The 13,359-nt window shown below is 39.9% G+C and overlaps 1 protein-coding gene across 1 annotated transcript in view; it reads right to left on the minus strand.

Annotated features, from left to right (window-relative positions):
- Window positions 1-13,069, minus strand: part of rab2a (RAB2A, member RAS oncogene family) — a 29,129-nt gene extending 16,060 nt beyond the window's left edge. Inside the window, exons 1-3 of the mRNA XM_026148881.2 lie at window positions 12,821-13,069; window positions 2,844-2,915; window positions 1,155-1,222 (exon numbers count right to left, since the gene is read on the minus strand). Coding sequence (XP_026004666.1) covers window positions 1,155-1,222; window positions 2,844-2,915; window positions 12,821-12,866 — 186 coding nt within the window. The 5' untranslated portion in view covers window positions 12,867-13,069. The remainder of the gene's footprint in view (window positions 1-1,154; window positions 1,223-2,843; window positions 2,916-12,820) is intronic.
- Between the last annotated feature and the right edge of the window lie 290 nt (window positions 13,070-13,359).

Consider the following 13,359-nt stretch of genomic DNA (forward strand, 5'->3'; position numbering starts at 1 on the left):
ATTATTTTCATCATCTGGTATTCTTACAACCCCCCCCCCCCAGTGCAATATCTATTCATGTTCTCTTGCTATTCAATGTACAGTAACAATGTCGCCTGTGTTCGTCCAAGCCCGAGCAGAAAACAAAACGACACTCTATCCTAGCAGCTGCAAGTCCCATGCTGCTCTGACCTCATCTGAACACCAGACAGTCAGAAAGACAGGGAGGTGAATCATTCAGCCAGTCAGGGGACCAGGCTGTCAACGTCTCACCCAGCGAAGCAGTTGGTTTGTGAGTCAGAAAACTAGTGAGGACAGCCAACAAGCTGGGTAAGTTAGCCAGATAGAAAGCCATTCAGAAGTTTGGTCAGCCAGTGCAGCAAACACCAAGTTAGCTGGTCACTAGAGCAGTCTGCGAGATGTTCAAGGAGCAGTCAACCAGCCAGTAATGCTATTAGTGAATAAATGATAAATAAGGGTGAAAGAGAGGGAACGCTGTGCCTGTCTGCCATCTGGCACACAGGCGTGCATAAAGAAACACACAAGCATACATGTGGCAAGTGCAGCCTGCACAATAACCCAAGTGGCTTCTCTAACTATTCGGAGATTATGTACTATACAAATCCAAATTTGTTGCTGAGATTTTCACTTTGGCCAAACCCAGAAAACCAGGTAAAGACAATAATCTCACTGGTGGGCCCCCCAAAATGCACTATCCTGGGACCAGAGAACCAGGACTGAAATGCTGGTCCCTTTTCTCACACTGCTTCCTTAAGATCAGAGAACAGGTATTCAAAGAGCTCTAACGCCATCTGTTGGTTAAAGCTGTAAGTGCAAGCTGTGAAAAATCACAGTCCACCAATCCAAAAGTCACAATGTTACATCATTTTCTGGGACTGTCCCATAATGCAGGCATGCATTTTAGATAAACAAACGAAAAGGGTCCTTGCTCTGCAGTGCTGCACATAAGTTAAATAATAATAAAAGAATAATAATGTTGCAGTTTTTGGAAAAAATAAAAGCCAAACAAAATTCAATACATTCCTGCCACATTATACTAACAAGCTTGAAACCTTCATTTATAAGACTTAAATACACTTACAGTTGAGGAAACAAATTCAAGTTATATTTTCTGTTTGAAAAAGAAAAAGGTAGAAAAACAGTATATGTATTACCGTATCCCAGATTTGCAATTTGATCTGTTTGCCATCTATAGTGATCATCCTCGCGCCGAATTCCACACCTGCATAGACACAATCACAGAAGATGGGTGAATAACCCTTTCTAAATAAAAGCTACACAGATCTTACACAGAAGACTTTTTTCTTAACTGTTAATTATCTGTTGATGGATTCTGATAGCAATCAAATGCTTTTAAAAAGACATGCGTCTGTATTCAAGCTAGAGGTCGATTCTATATAATATCCATTATCATCTGCCTGCAGGCAATGTGCAGGATATGGATAATGTCCTTAACATAATCGCAGTTTGACAAGTAAGCACTTGAAACACCTCAAAAGCTTTGCAGATCGGCCATTTGTTGATTTTAACCGAGATTATGAAAATCCATTTATAATTTCTGTTGGAGAAGTCAAACCCAGCTATGCTTTTCTTTCTGCACAAGCGTATAGATCCCTCAGCCTAGTTCACAGGAAGAGAGATTTGTGGAGAGGTCTGATGCCAGACATTTTATTTTAAATATGAGCAAAGCTGAGGAGATGGACCCACTTGGACTTATCTCATACTCTCCAGATCCACCTTTATACAGACCATGAAGAGTACCACAATGTAAACACAACCTTAATCAATCTTATCTACAATCTTAAATAATGCTGATGGAGGCTGTGGGGCTTGTGTGATGGCTTCATGCTGTTCTTGTCACACAACCAGTGATCACAAGTGGTATGCATAATGTGTGTAATCTGAGGTTTGAATTTCTACATGACATAACACTTGATAAGGATTATAGCTGCTATAATTACTGGGTCATCTGTGTTTTGAGCCCAACATAAATTGCCCCACAGACACAAAAAAGTATACATTGCATTGTGCTTAAGATCAAATTTGAAGTTGAAATCACATATCTGCTCTTAGGCCAAAGGCTAAAATTGGATGTAAATATTGGCTTTATATTTTATTTATTTATTTATCAGTGGCTCCTCCCCTGTAGCAGGGGTGGTGTTGCGGCTGAAGCTGCTTTACAAAGCATGTGATTTCCAACTCATTCTTTCATTGTACATAGATCACACGAGCTGGCAAGAGATCCAGTATATGGCTTAGGCCGCTGACCCACTCGGATTTAAACAGCACTATGGAACTCAGCACTGCTGAGAATCCATACAGGGCAGGGGTGGGTTTTTATTTTGATGGGCACACCGTGCAGCCAATCACATGCAAAGAAGGGCTGTGTGAAAGAAGGAAGGGGGCAGACGTTTTGTGGTGGTACAGACCAGGTACACAAGTGTGTCGAGGAAAAATGAAGAAGCGAGCGAAAACGTAAAATGAGCAGCATCTGCATTTCAATAATACTGGAGGCTGCAAAGCTGAGAGCTGGCTTTATGGCCATTCATACTGCACAAAGTAATTAAGCAATTTTCTGTAACGGATGCAATTGTAAGAGGTTACTCCTCTCTGTCAAATCTACTGGAGTTGTACACAGTAAAATCTGAATTATCTGAATATCAGAAGGGTTTTGGTTAACTCAGCATCTAATTACTTTTTACTTAGTTTTTTATGTTGTTAACATAGCATCAGCTATATTGCTTTTACTTTACTTTAGTCTGACCTAGTCTATCAAGTTTAATTAGTAAAAGTCATCTAATTATGCTTTATGTTTTTATTATAAATGATGCAGGTGGTCTTACCGATGGTGAGGTCGTGAACTGGCTGAAACCTCTTGTCTGTGAACTGTAGTAATAGACATGACTTTCCCACACCTGAAAAGAAAAAGTACACAAACAGAATTAAAGGGGATTCATTCATATGCTGACAATAAAATACTACAAGTCAGAGCCACTGCTGTTTGTAGGTTGGCAAAACACCAAGTTACAACTCTTATATTTTTAATATAAGACAACTGGAGTCAACATCATGTTCAAATGACCCAGCAGGGAGCACACCATTTCATCAGCTTTGCTCCAGTTAACTAACTATTAGCAAGCTAACTGAGCTATAAAAGGTGGCTAATTTTTATGTAGCCAAAAGGGCACTAATGAGCGTGCCTATTTTCAATGGCAATCCACACATACCTTCAGCTCTGAATGTGGCAAACTCCCACAGATACACAAACACTTACAAAAGCAACACTTTCATTGTTCATAATTCTGTTTTAGGTAATTTATTCTCAACTGGAAAAAAAACCCCAAAGCGAAACAGCGAGTTAGGAAGTCAGATGACAGGTGTTTGCAAATGCAATCATTAAATCAAAGACACATTGACTTAACTACAGATGGAAATGGTGAGCAGATTCTCAGAGAGAGTGCGAGCTGTTATTTCCTCAACACAAATATCTAGAAGCATGACAAACACACTCAACAGGTTTGGTGCCACAGTACTTCTACAACATTTTAAAAAAGTTAGTCACTTGTCACTGAGATGTGTGTGTGTAAGTGTGTAAGTGTGTAGTAAAAACATTTCCTTTAGTGAAGAGCAGTTACGAAAGCAAGGAAACAAAAGAAAAATAAATAAATAAATAATTCCTGCCACCTTGAACCCATTGCCACCTCCAAGGCTAATATGCTACGGTGAGGAATCCCTTAAGAATATCGATGCCTATTGGTGAAGAGATGCATTTGAAAGCAAAGAAACTTTAACTCAACCTGATACCATTTTAACCCTTTTATAAAAAGACCAAGAGTGTCAGGAACATTCAAGAAAATGGAGAATGCTGGTATAGAATGATTTACTCAGCAAATATGGTAAGTAAGGCTTTGGAGTCAAAGGCTTTGGGAGTGTGTGAACATATGTGTGTGTAAGAAGAAAAACAGGAGGAGGAAGTGGGGGAGGGATGACCACAGGAGAATAAAAGAGAACGTTAAGGAGACAGTAGCTGGCAGAAACTCAAGGAGGTGCGACATGGTCTTCCTCTTCCATGGTTTCCACGGGTCACAAGTTGCTAAGCAGGGCCTGTGCGATGACGCTGTTGCTAGTAAGGGATGGAGGGATCTCGAGAAAGTTAAATAAAGGTGTAACAGTGAAGTCATTGTTACCTCCGTCAGTCAACAGACACCTGCTCATAGCCACTCTTGCACTACTAAAGCAACAAAACAGTAATAGCAATCTTTCTAATTAGCCACAATGCAATTAACATACATTTTAACATAGCAGAACCTTTCATTTCTGACAAGAGGTAACAGCTTGATGGCTGTGACACAGAGCAAAAGCAACCTGTCTACAGGGGCCTAGAATCAAAGCATGCTGTGTCTTTAAATGCAGAGCATGGCTACAATTGGAGTCATAATTAGTGACTGTGATAGGTTTCTGTGAATGTGCTTTCAAACAGTCTAGCTCTCACCAGATCTCGTCACACAGAGGAAAATTTGGACATACATGCTGGGTTGTCAGACAACAAAAGGAACATGTTGACTGGATTACTGACAGGTGGAATAATTAAATTGCGCTTTTTGAGCAAACACCAGTATGACTCAACAAATGTGATCCACTAACAAGTAAAAATATCCACCTCCCATAGTTGTGGCAAATAACAAAATCTTTAATGATGGTAAATGGCCTGTATTTGTATAGCGCTTTTCTAGTCCCTAAGGACCCCAAAGCGCTTTACACAACCTGTCATCCACCCATCCACCCATTCACACACTGATGGGAAATCTCTCACAAAAGCCTGAACAGTGGAGCTTTGACCTTTAGCAACATTAAAAAAATAAAATAAAATAGGATGCATTCGACAAAATGATTCATAAACCACGGCCCTGTTCTTTAGACAAGGATACCTTGTAAAAAAGTATCCTTTTCCAGCTCACTTCAACAGTTGTCATAGTAACAGGTCCATCATGGCCGAGCACCTCACAAGTTGTCTCATACCATGGGGCAATTTCCCAGACTGAACTAGTTCTTACCTTTATTTGATACCTATTTCAAATTGTTTTTAATTACAATAAATCACAGCTAACACACTTCAACCAAAATCGATTGAAAACCAGACAGTACAAAAGACTGACATCGCTTTAGGGTTTGAAAAGTGAGGATAATGCAACATACTTTTTTTTAATGGCCATCAGGGGTGACAACTGCAAAAGGACTTTTGGTTCCTACAGATGTTTGTGTGAAAACTGCCTTTGAACTCCATCTCTGTAAATACTTTCCTAATGGGATTATGGGTTTATGGGCTCAGTCATTCATTTTGGGTATGAATAGCACATTTGTAAATTCTGTTCATTTTAACTGTAAAAAGAGGGAAAAAACAGTGCTGGCTAAAAAGATGGTCACTGACTAACAACTTGTGACTGACAAGTCTGCTAGTATGAACCACGCTGTGGTGTGGTTTCAGCCAGTCACGCACCACTCAATTTTTGTAAACCCAGCCAGTTGGTGAGGCCAGGTTGAAAACAAGAGTGTACGATTGTGTCCATTTTTACCACCAGTTAAAGTGCAGAGGTCTTGGACTGTACAGAAGGAGATATTGGACGGCTTGAAGAGTAAGACGTTCTGGAGAAAACGTTGAAAAAGACAAAAACAAAAATACTGCAATCACTGTGCTTCCTCTTTCAACTTCTAGTCCTATATCAGTATTGATGTTGAAGTTGACGTTTTGCTTCAGTGGTGACACCTATTGTCCACGGGAGGACTGCATGGCCTCAGTGCCAGTATAAACGGTGAGGAGGCATTGATGACGTCAGGTCTTCTGACACAACCAACACAAAACCATAACAGACATTAACAGGGCACAAATCAGCGAGTGACGTCATGATGTCTGTGTTCATGTTTTATACTGAGGATGCAGAAAGTGAGCTGATTTGTGAGCACCACAAACAATATTATAGTGAGAGCAGAGAAATGTCAAATGTAATGACTTTTCCTTTTATTTTGCTCACAGCTTATCAATAATCACAACTGAAGTTTTCTGTGTGACTGTTCATGTAAAAACATTGGATGCTGTTGTGCTGCTGTACATGTAGTATGACTGCAGTCTTTGCTTACCCATTCCAGACAAAAACCGTTGAAACTGTTAATCCGGCAGGACAAATTGAGCATTACATCCCTTTCCAGGCCTCATCTGCTGAAAAATAAGTCGAGGCTCTAACACATGAAAATGTGTAAATATGCTCACTTATAGAGCAGGGCGATATGACCAAAACTATTTATCACGATATACATTTGAAAATTTGCAATAACGATATAACTGACGATATAATTGACACTAGACAAAATACTTTACAACTCCACAACTTTATTAGTGAAAAAAAACCCATCAATGTATTTTCACTTAAACAAGCAGCTGTTTTTTTATGTGCATTAAAGTTATATAAAAATTTAACAGTGCAAATTCCTTGCTGACAGTTTAACCAAAAGGCATTTCCAGTGGAAATTGGCCGACATGTCCTCAGCATAACCATGTATAATACCCACAAAACTTAAAAAGAGCTTATACACACACAATATGGTAATATTATGCTGAAGCACAGTACGTATCACTCCGCGAGGCTCCTGCCTACGATAGCCGTAATGCTCCGACAATCCATCAAGCGGTGCGGCTTCGTAGCTTAGCAAAGACGTCTGACAGATTTTCGAGCGCTGTGTACCACATAAAATCGTTTCGAGGTCAGTAAACACAACCAGAGTTCATACATAAGGCACACGGGATTATAAGGGGCGCTGTTGATTTTCAGAAAAATCAAAGGATTGATTTTAAGCGCGCCGTATTTTCCAAAAAACACGGTAATAACGACGGCCCGCTAGCATGCGCTACCAAAAATAGTGCTTTGTTGTGTATCTGATGGACAAAAGCTAAACCAGTTCCACACCACTGAAGTTGCAGCATTTTTACAAACCAGTTCTGGTTCATCCGTTTCATTCTTTCGCCCTTCTCATTCTCTGTCGCCGGCACGCTTTTTCCTCCATGTGCATATGAAAACAAAGGCACTGCGCATGCGCGTTTTACCCATATTCTATTGCAATATTTCATTTTCTTATCATTGCCCAACATTATACCGGTATTACCGTGAACGGTATGATATGGCCCAGCCCTACTCACTTATTCCTGATACTGTTATTCTGGTGACTAAAAACGTCAAATGTTGATACCATTTCATCTCTAGCACTCAGAAATGTAGCAATTACGTTTTATGAAGAGATGATGTGGGCTGAGAATTAAAGTATAACACAAGCGAAAAAATACTATTTCGTCTGAAATGAGACAAGAAAACGCTGACATTAAGCAGGCACAATACACAACCTTGTTGCACATGGTTGGTGCCGATGTGTTAGGAGTGTCCAGCAAGCCAGTGAGATGTTGCTCTGCTCATTTACAGCAGTAACTTGAAGCTTGGCTAGGTCAGCAGACTGCACCACAATCCCTGCTGAGGAATTTGACAGGAACTGTCCACGGGAACAGTTTTTTGCACATTAAGTATTACTCAAGTGCATTCAAGTGTGATCTGAAGCTGTCATCCCCATAGGCTGTCGGCAGGGGATTTCAGAAGTTGAGAACAATATAAAATAGCTGAAGTTATAGTTTTAGAGATCCTTAAAACTTAAACTCAATCAGCATTCTATTCTGAATGACGGACCCTATATACAACAATAATTATTAGATCCCAAGTTGTGGGACTATTTGTTAATCAAACCTGGTCAAATTGCAGTCCCACAATCCTGACAAGGCAGATTTCACACAGTTAATATTTACTGTTATAGGTCCCCCATTAACCCAGTTTAATCACACATGAACGCAATGTTATCCCTCAAACACTACTGTCATCAGAAAACCACCTCAACTATGAATAACACACTTTTTAGCTCAGTTCACACTCCAGTCTGGTCATTACTGCGAAGAGGTCTTTTAAATTAGGGCTTATGGGACACCGTACTCTGTATACCGCAAAAAGATTAATGATAAAACAAGTCAAGGACAGGTAGTTTCTGTTTAAGTTATGTTTCTGCCTGGTTACAGTTTTAGGTGGTTGTATGACCTAACATAGATGTTACTAATGTTTGCTTGAGCAATTTTCTTTGGTATCAAAGGTTTCATAGACCAAATATTTGAAGCAAAACACTCAGGTGATTAATAACTAATGAAAATGTGTTAGTTGCAGCCTTTCTCATGAACACATCTAAAGAGTTTTAAAAAATGACGTCATTTGTTGGGGGGGTGAATTGTGGAAAGCTAATAATCATAATTATTAGACAGGAAAACTACACACAAACATTTACCACAACTCCACTGTAAGTTCCCAAGGATACCTGTAAAAAAAACTTTAGTCAAAGCAGATACACACGCAGGACTTAACAAAAGGTCCATGAATGAAGGATTTGTTCATTTTAGCCAAAGACCGGATATTATTGCATAAAAAATCCCAACGAACTATAGCTGTGCATATTGAAATCTGTCTGTGCTTTTCATAATGAAAACTGCTGTGAAACAATGAACCTCAAATTCTCTGAATGGGGTCAAACTCTAAAATTTGAAAAGCTGGAGATCTACAGGCTGTGTTCAGTAGGACAGAGCCTATTTTTGGACATTCAATCTGTACTGAAGCTATAATTTCTGTTCAGATGCAGTTTGTCTTCTGCAAGCTATATCTGAGGACAGCCTGGCCATGGGTCAGAGAGACAGTCAACACTGAATTAACCTTTTCCTATGTCTCAGAATAGTCAATCCAATTTATCATTATTCGCCTGTGCAAGTCCCTGCTACTCCTTTAAGTCATAAAGCAAAGCATCTCCTCTCAAACACTCCACGAAGGGTTGAGAGAAAATAAGAGGAGAGAGAGGTGATGACACCTGGAATGATATCAGAATCAGAATCAGAATACTTTATTCATCCCGAGGGAAATTAGGGGTTACAGCAGGCAGCACGCTAATGGCGCATGAGCACTCACAAAGGAACCTTCTGACCAACTTTACACAAACATCACATTGGGCAGACATGTCAGAAGGTAGGCTGATAGGAAAAAAACAACGAAAATACACTACATGAGGTAAGAGGAGGAGAAAAAAAACTCCACTCAGACTGAGCTCCTAGTGGGAGAACAGTTTGATAAAAGAAAAAACACCTCGGTAAGTTTTGACAAATGTCACATTTCAGAAAGCATCAGCAACACAGCAAGGATGCAGGCATTAGAGCAACAATGGGTAGACGCCAAATTAAAATGACACATGGACAAGTTAGATAAAGGTCAAGAAAATTAATAGCAGGCCATGAATCTACACCTAAGGTGAACAACTACCAAAACACATACTACATGCCAAAAAAGGTAGGATGCCACTGGACAAAGTGACTTGTCTCTGTGTGTTTTTCCCCCTAGAAAGTCATACACTGCAGCTGTATTTCTGTATTAATTATAGTTAATATTTTAAAGAAAAATCTCTGTGAGAAACTAGTTGAACTATTGAGTTCAACCAAAGGAAAAAAGTGTCAACTCTGAATACATGTCTGGCAGGTGGGGTTAAGAGCACCAGCTGCATGAGTGTATTAGCTGGGAATCAAAGGAGCTTGCAAAGAAAAGCGTCTGGACTTCTTTAAGTTGCTTGAAGACGTTTCACCTCTCATCCGAGAAGCTTCTTCAGTTCTAAGCTCCTTTGACTACGATGACCTGGATGACTGAGAACCTTCACAGACATTAGCTGGGAATGTTTCCTCAGACTAAAATGATGTCTACGCATCACACCTTAAAACCCAACTAAAACTCACTGACTGGAAATACATCTTCCTCAGTCTTCATGTGTAGATGAATGATTACAGCACTAAAAGACTGCCACTCTTACTGGTACTGACCATCATACTAGGCACATGGGGAAGATGGAAGCCTTAATGATTACTTTTCACAATAAAAGCCTCACTGAACATTGATTAACCTGGAGATCGGAGGTTTTTCTGGTGTTTAAACTTGTGGATTTGCTTTGACTCAGCAAAGCAGTTACAAGGTAACAAGATGACACACCCAAGTTAAACTTGTCCAACTACTAGTCTATGACTGGTTTTAGATTTTAATAACCATCATATCTCCTTTAGGGTGAAGATAAGACCAAGATAAGATGTGTTATATTCTATAAAATTAAACATAGAAGAAACAAATAATTCCAAAATAAAATTATTAAATACAGTCATACAAAAGTGTAAAAACTGACCGCCTAATGAAAATACAAAAACCGATCACAGTCAAAAAGAGTTCTTCCAGAAAACAGAAGAGTTCTTCCAGAAGATGTCCCTTTCTCTTTCGGACACACTTTTCACATTCAAAGGCAGGCAAATCGCCCCACACTTTGTCCACAAAGTTGCCACAAGCCAAGCTGATGTTGTCTAACTAGTTAGTTAAGTAGTTAGGTGGTGGCAAAAATTAGCAAGTTCTACTCATACCAGTGATTCACCCACTGAATTACATGCCTTGCACTGGGCTTTTTGTTGTTTTTTGCCTAAGCTATAGCCTGGTATTAACATTGTTTACAGATAAAATATAGCTCTAGAAATTTTCAATTTTAGCAAGGGAATAAAGAACCAGACAAATATTTCATACTGTTATACCTGTTCAGCTAACATCTATTGACTTATGTTCACTAATAAAGGTAGGCTAAATCATTTATTTCTGTATTGAATAAATATGATTGGGTGCCATCCTGCTGGTATGCTGGTAAGCAAGAGATAAACTCCCCACTGTCTCCTTCCCCTCTCTCCCTGCATCTACATGCAGCAACTCGTAAGCAGCTTCGCTGTTCCCAGTCACTGCTACATAATTAGCAATAAGCATTGTAGCTTATGAACAGTGCTACATACATTGTTTGCAAGATTAAATCCCTTCTCCCCAACCCACCTTAGTTTAAGATGATCTGATCAGTCTGACTTGCATCATAGTATGATAACAACATTGCAGGCTAGTTTCTTACTTAAAATGACCTGTCTCCTATACATAAGTGTAACTGCTGACCTTTCTGTTGACAGAAATCACATGACCTAGTATAAGTAAACATCATGACTCCTGCACCTTTGAGTCTCATCATTGACAATGCTGGAAAATATTTTTTACTCAAGCAATCGCTGGATAGGTTTTTACTTCTGAAAATCACTCTTGATGTATCTCTCAGCCCCAGATGAATTGAGCCAGACAGAACAGTCAGATATATTGGGATTATGTAACGTTGTATTAAAATGACATATTACATGCAGAAAATGATGTTTTTACAATTATTTACTGTTGTATACAGTTACTACTACTCTGCCCCTAAACCTATTTAGAAGCCTTTCTACTGATCACAACAACAACAAATCAGTGAGCCAATTAGATTTTCACCTGGCAGACTAATGTTAGGTTTCTTTCCAGGGATTCCTGAAAGTGATCCCAAACACCCCACGCTAAATTTGTAATGTCATATGATGAGAAGATGATAGCTATGGAACATTTGGCCCAGCTGCTTTTTTGACACTAATATTAATTACATGTTATGTCCTGGACACCAGATATTTTAGTTAAAAAATAAATACTATTTCCCCCTGGAAATATGCTTGAAAAACAAAACGAGGCTAGCACTGCAATGCCCGCGTGTGTGCTTAAAAAAGCCTCTTGAGGCAAAAGTAAGTGGCGCACAGATGGAGTATTTCTGGTGTAGACATCTGTGTAATCAAGCTGGGACCTTTTCAACATTCACTACTGAAGATAAACAACATACTTGTACGAAATCATAACAGCAGCAGGCAGAACGTGACCCTGCTTGGCAATAACAGTGTAGTAAACATGAAACCCACCACAGTGTACATCATCTAAGACAAAACTACATATCCGCACAATGGGAGTCTTTCCCCAATATCTATTTACTCTGAAAATTTTCTAGCTGCCTCTCACTATCGCTGGCAGTTTATCTTACTAAAGCTCTCGTTGTACCTCACAGTAAGACCTGCCGCCTTTTCTAAAACTGGTGCTGTAACAGTATAATATAGAAATGTACCTGCAACTACACAGCGGTACCCCTCATCAGTACAGCCTGCTAAAAGTAAACAGATGACAACACCGCCGGCTAATTGAGCGGTTTCCAGCACAAGATATACAAACCTACATTTTGGTAAATGAAGCGCAAAACATGGAACCATGCAACGACTCCAAATCGCATGGATATATGTAGCCAGAAATTAGATCTGCTCTACGCCATTTCAGGGAATATTAGAGGTGCAGCTTGGCGTCTTGGCCTTCTCTGACAAGAAGCTAAGCTAATGTTTAGTAATTATAAGACATGAACAACAACAGAAATTGGTAGTGTGGTTGTCTGTCGTATGTAGCTGCAGTGAGTGAAGCATTATTTGGATGTCGTGACAGTCGGTTGCTAAATATTTGGTGGAAAAGCTACTTAGCTGGGCTGGCAAGCTGTGGCTAACACCCCCACCCTCGACGCAAAGGGACAAAAGGCCCAAACATTTATCAGCCGCTATCAACCTTGACACAAGCTACTCCAAGGCAGCTTGTGTAAAGATTCCTCTGTAGATTTTTAACACTGCCAGGGGTCGCTTATTGTTATCTAAATATGTTAATAGAGAAGGATTGGAGCTGTCATCCCACCCCTTCTGTCTCTGCTTTTACCACGTCATTGAACTATCCAACACTGCGGAAATACGCCGCTAGCTAGCGGCTAAGAGCTAGGTAAATGCTAACTGGCAGTCTAACTGGCACTTGTTGTAACTTACCCGTGTCTCCGATGATGATGTATTTGAAGAGGTACGCATACGCCATGACCCCTGGTTTGTGCAGTTAGCTGTCTAGCCCGTTACACCTTCGTAAAATCGAACGTTACCGTGTGAAGAAAGTGGCTGACAGACTGTTAGCCCGTTTCTCTCTGTCCGTGCTGAGGAAGGAACAATAAACAGCCAGAGCCTCGGCTCGACGTCACACGGTCCGCCCTCGCCACGCTACACAATGAGGTCTTCAGGGTCTGCTCGGAAATTTACGATGCATTTCACTAATTCCACTCTTAGTGGAAATGATGGGGGGGGAAATCACCTTTAAAAAAAAAAAAGTCAAACAAATTTTTCAGGAGGTATTAGAATCACTTCACTTTGTTATTAAATGAATAAAAAATGAAATAAAAAGGGAGCAGAGATCACTGCTGCCACCTTCACAACATATAAAACAAATTCAAGGATAAACAATGTAAATGAAACAACACCGTGAAGCGGTATGCATAATACCATAAACAGTACCACATAGCAATGGCGATTCTAGGCTC

The sequence above is a fragment of the Astatotilapia calliptera genome, chromosome 18 (genome assembly GCF_964374335.1).
Source record: "Astatotilapia calliptera chromosome 18, fAstCal68.1, whole genome shotgun sequence".
NCBI lineage: Eukaryota > Metazoa > Chordata > Actinopteri > Cichliformes > Cichlidae > Astatotilapia > Astatotilapia calliptera.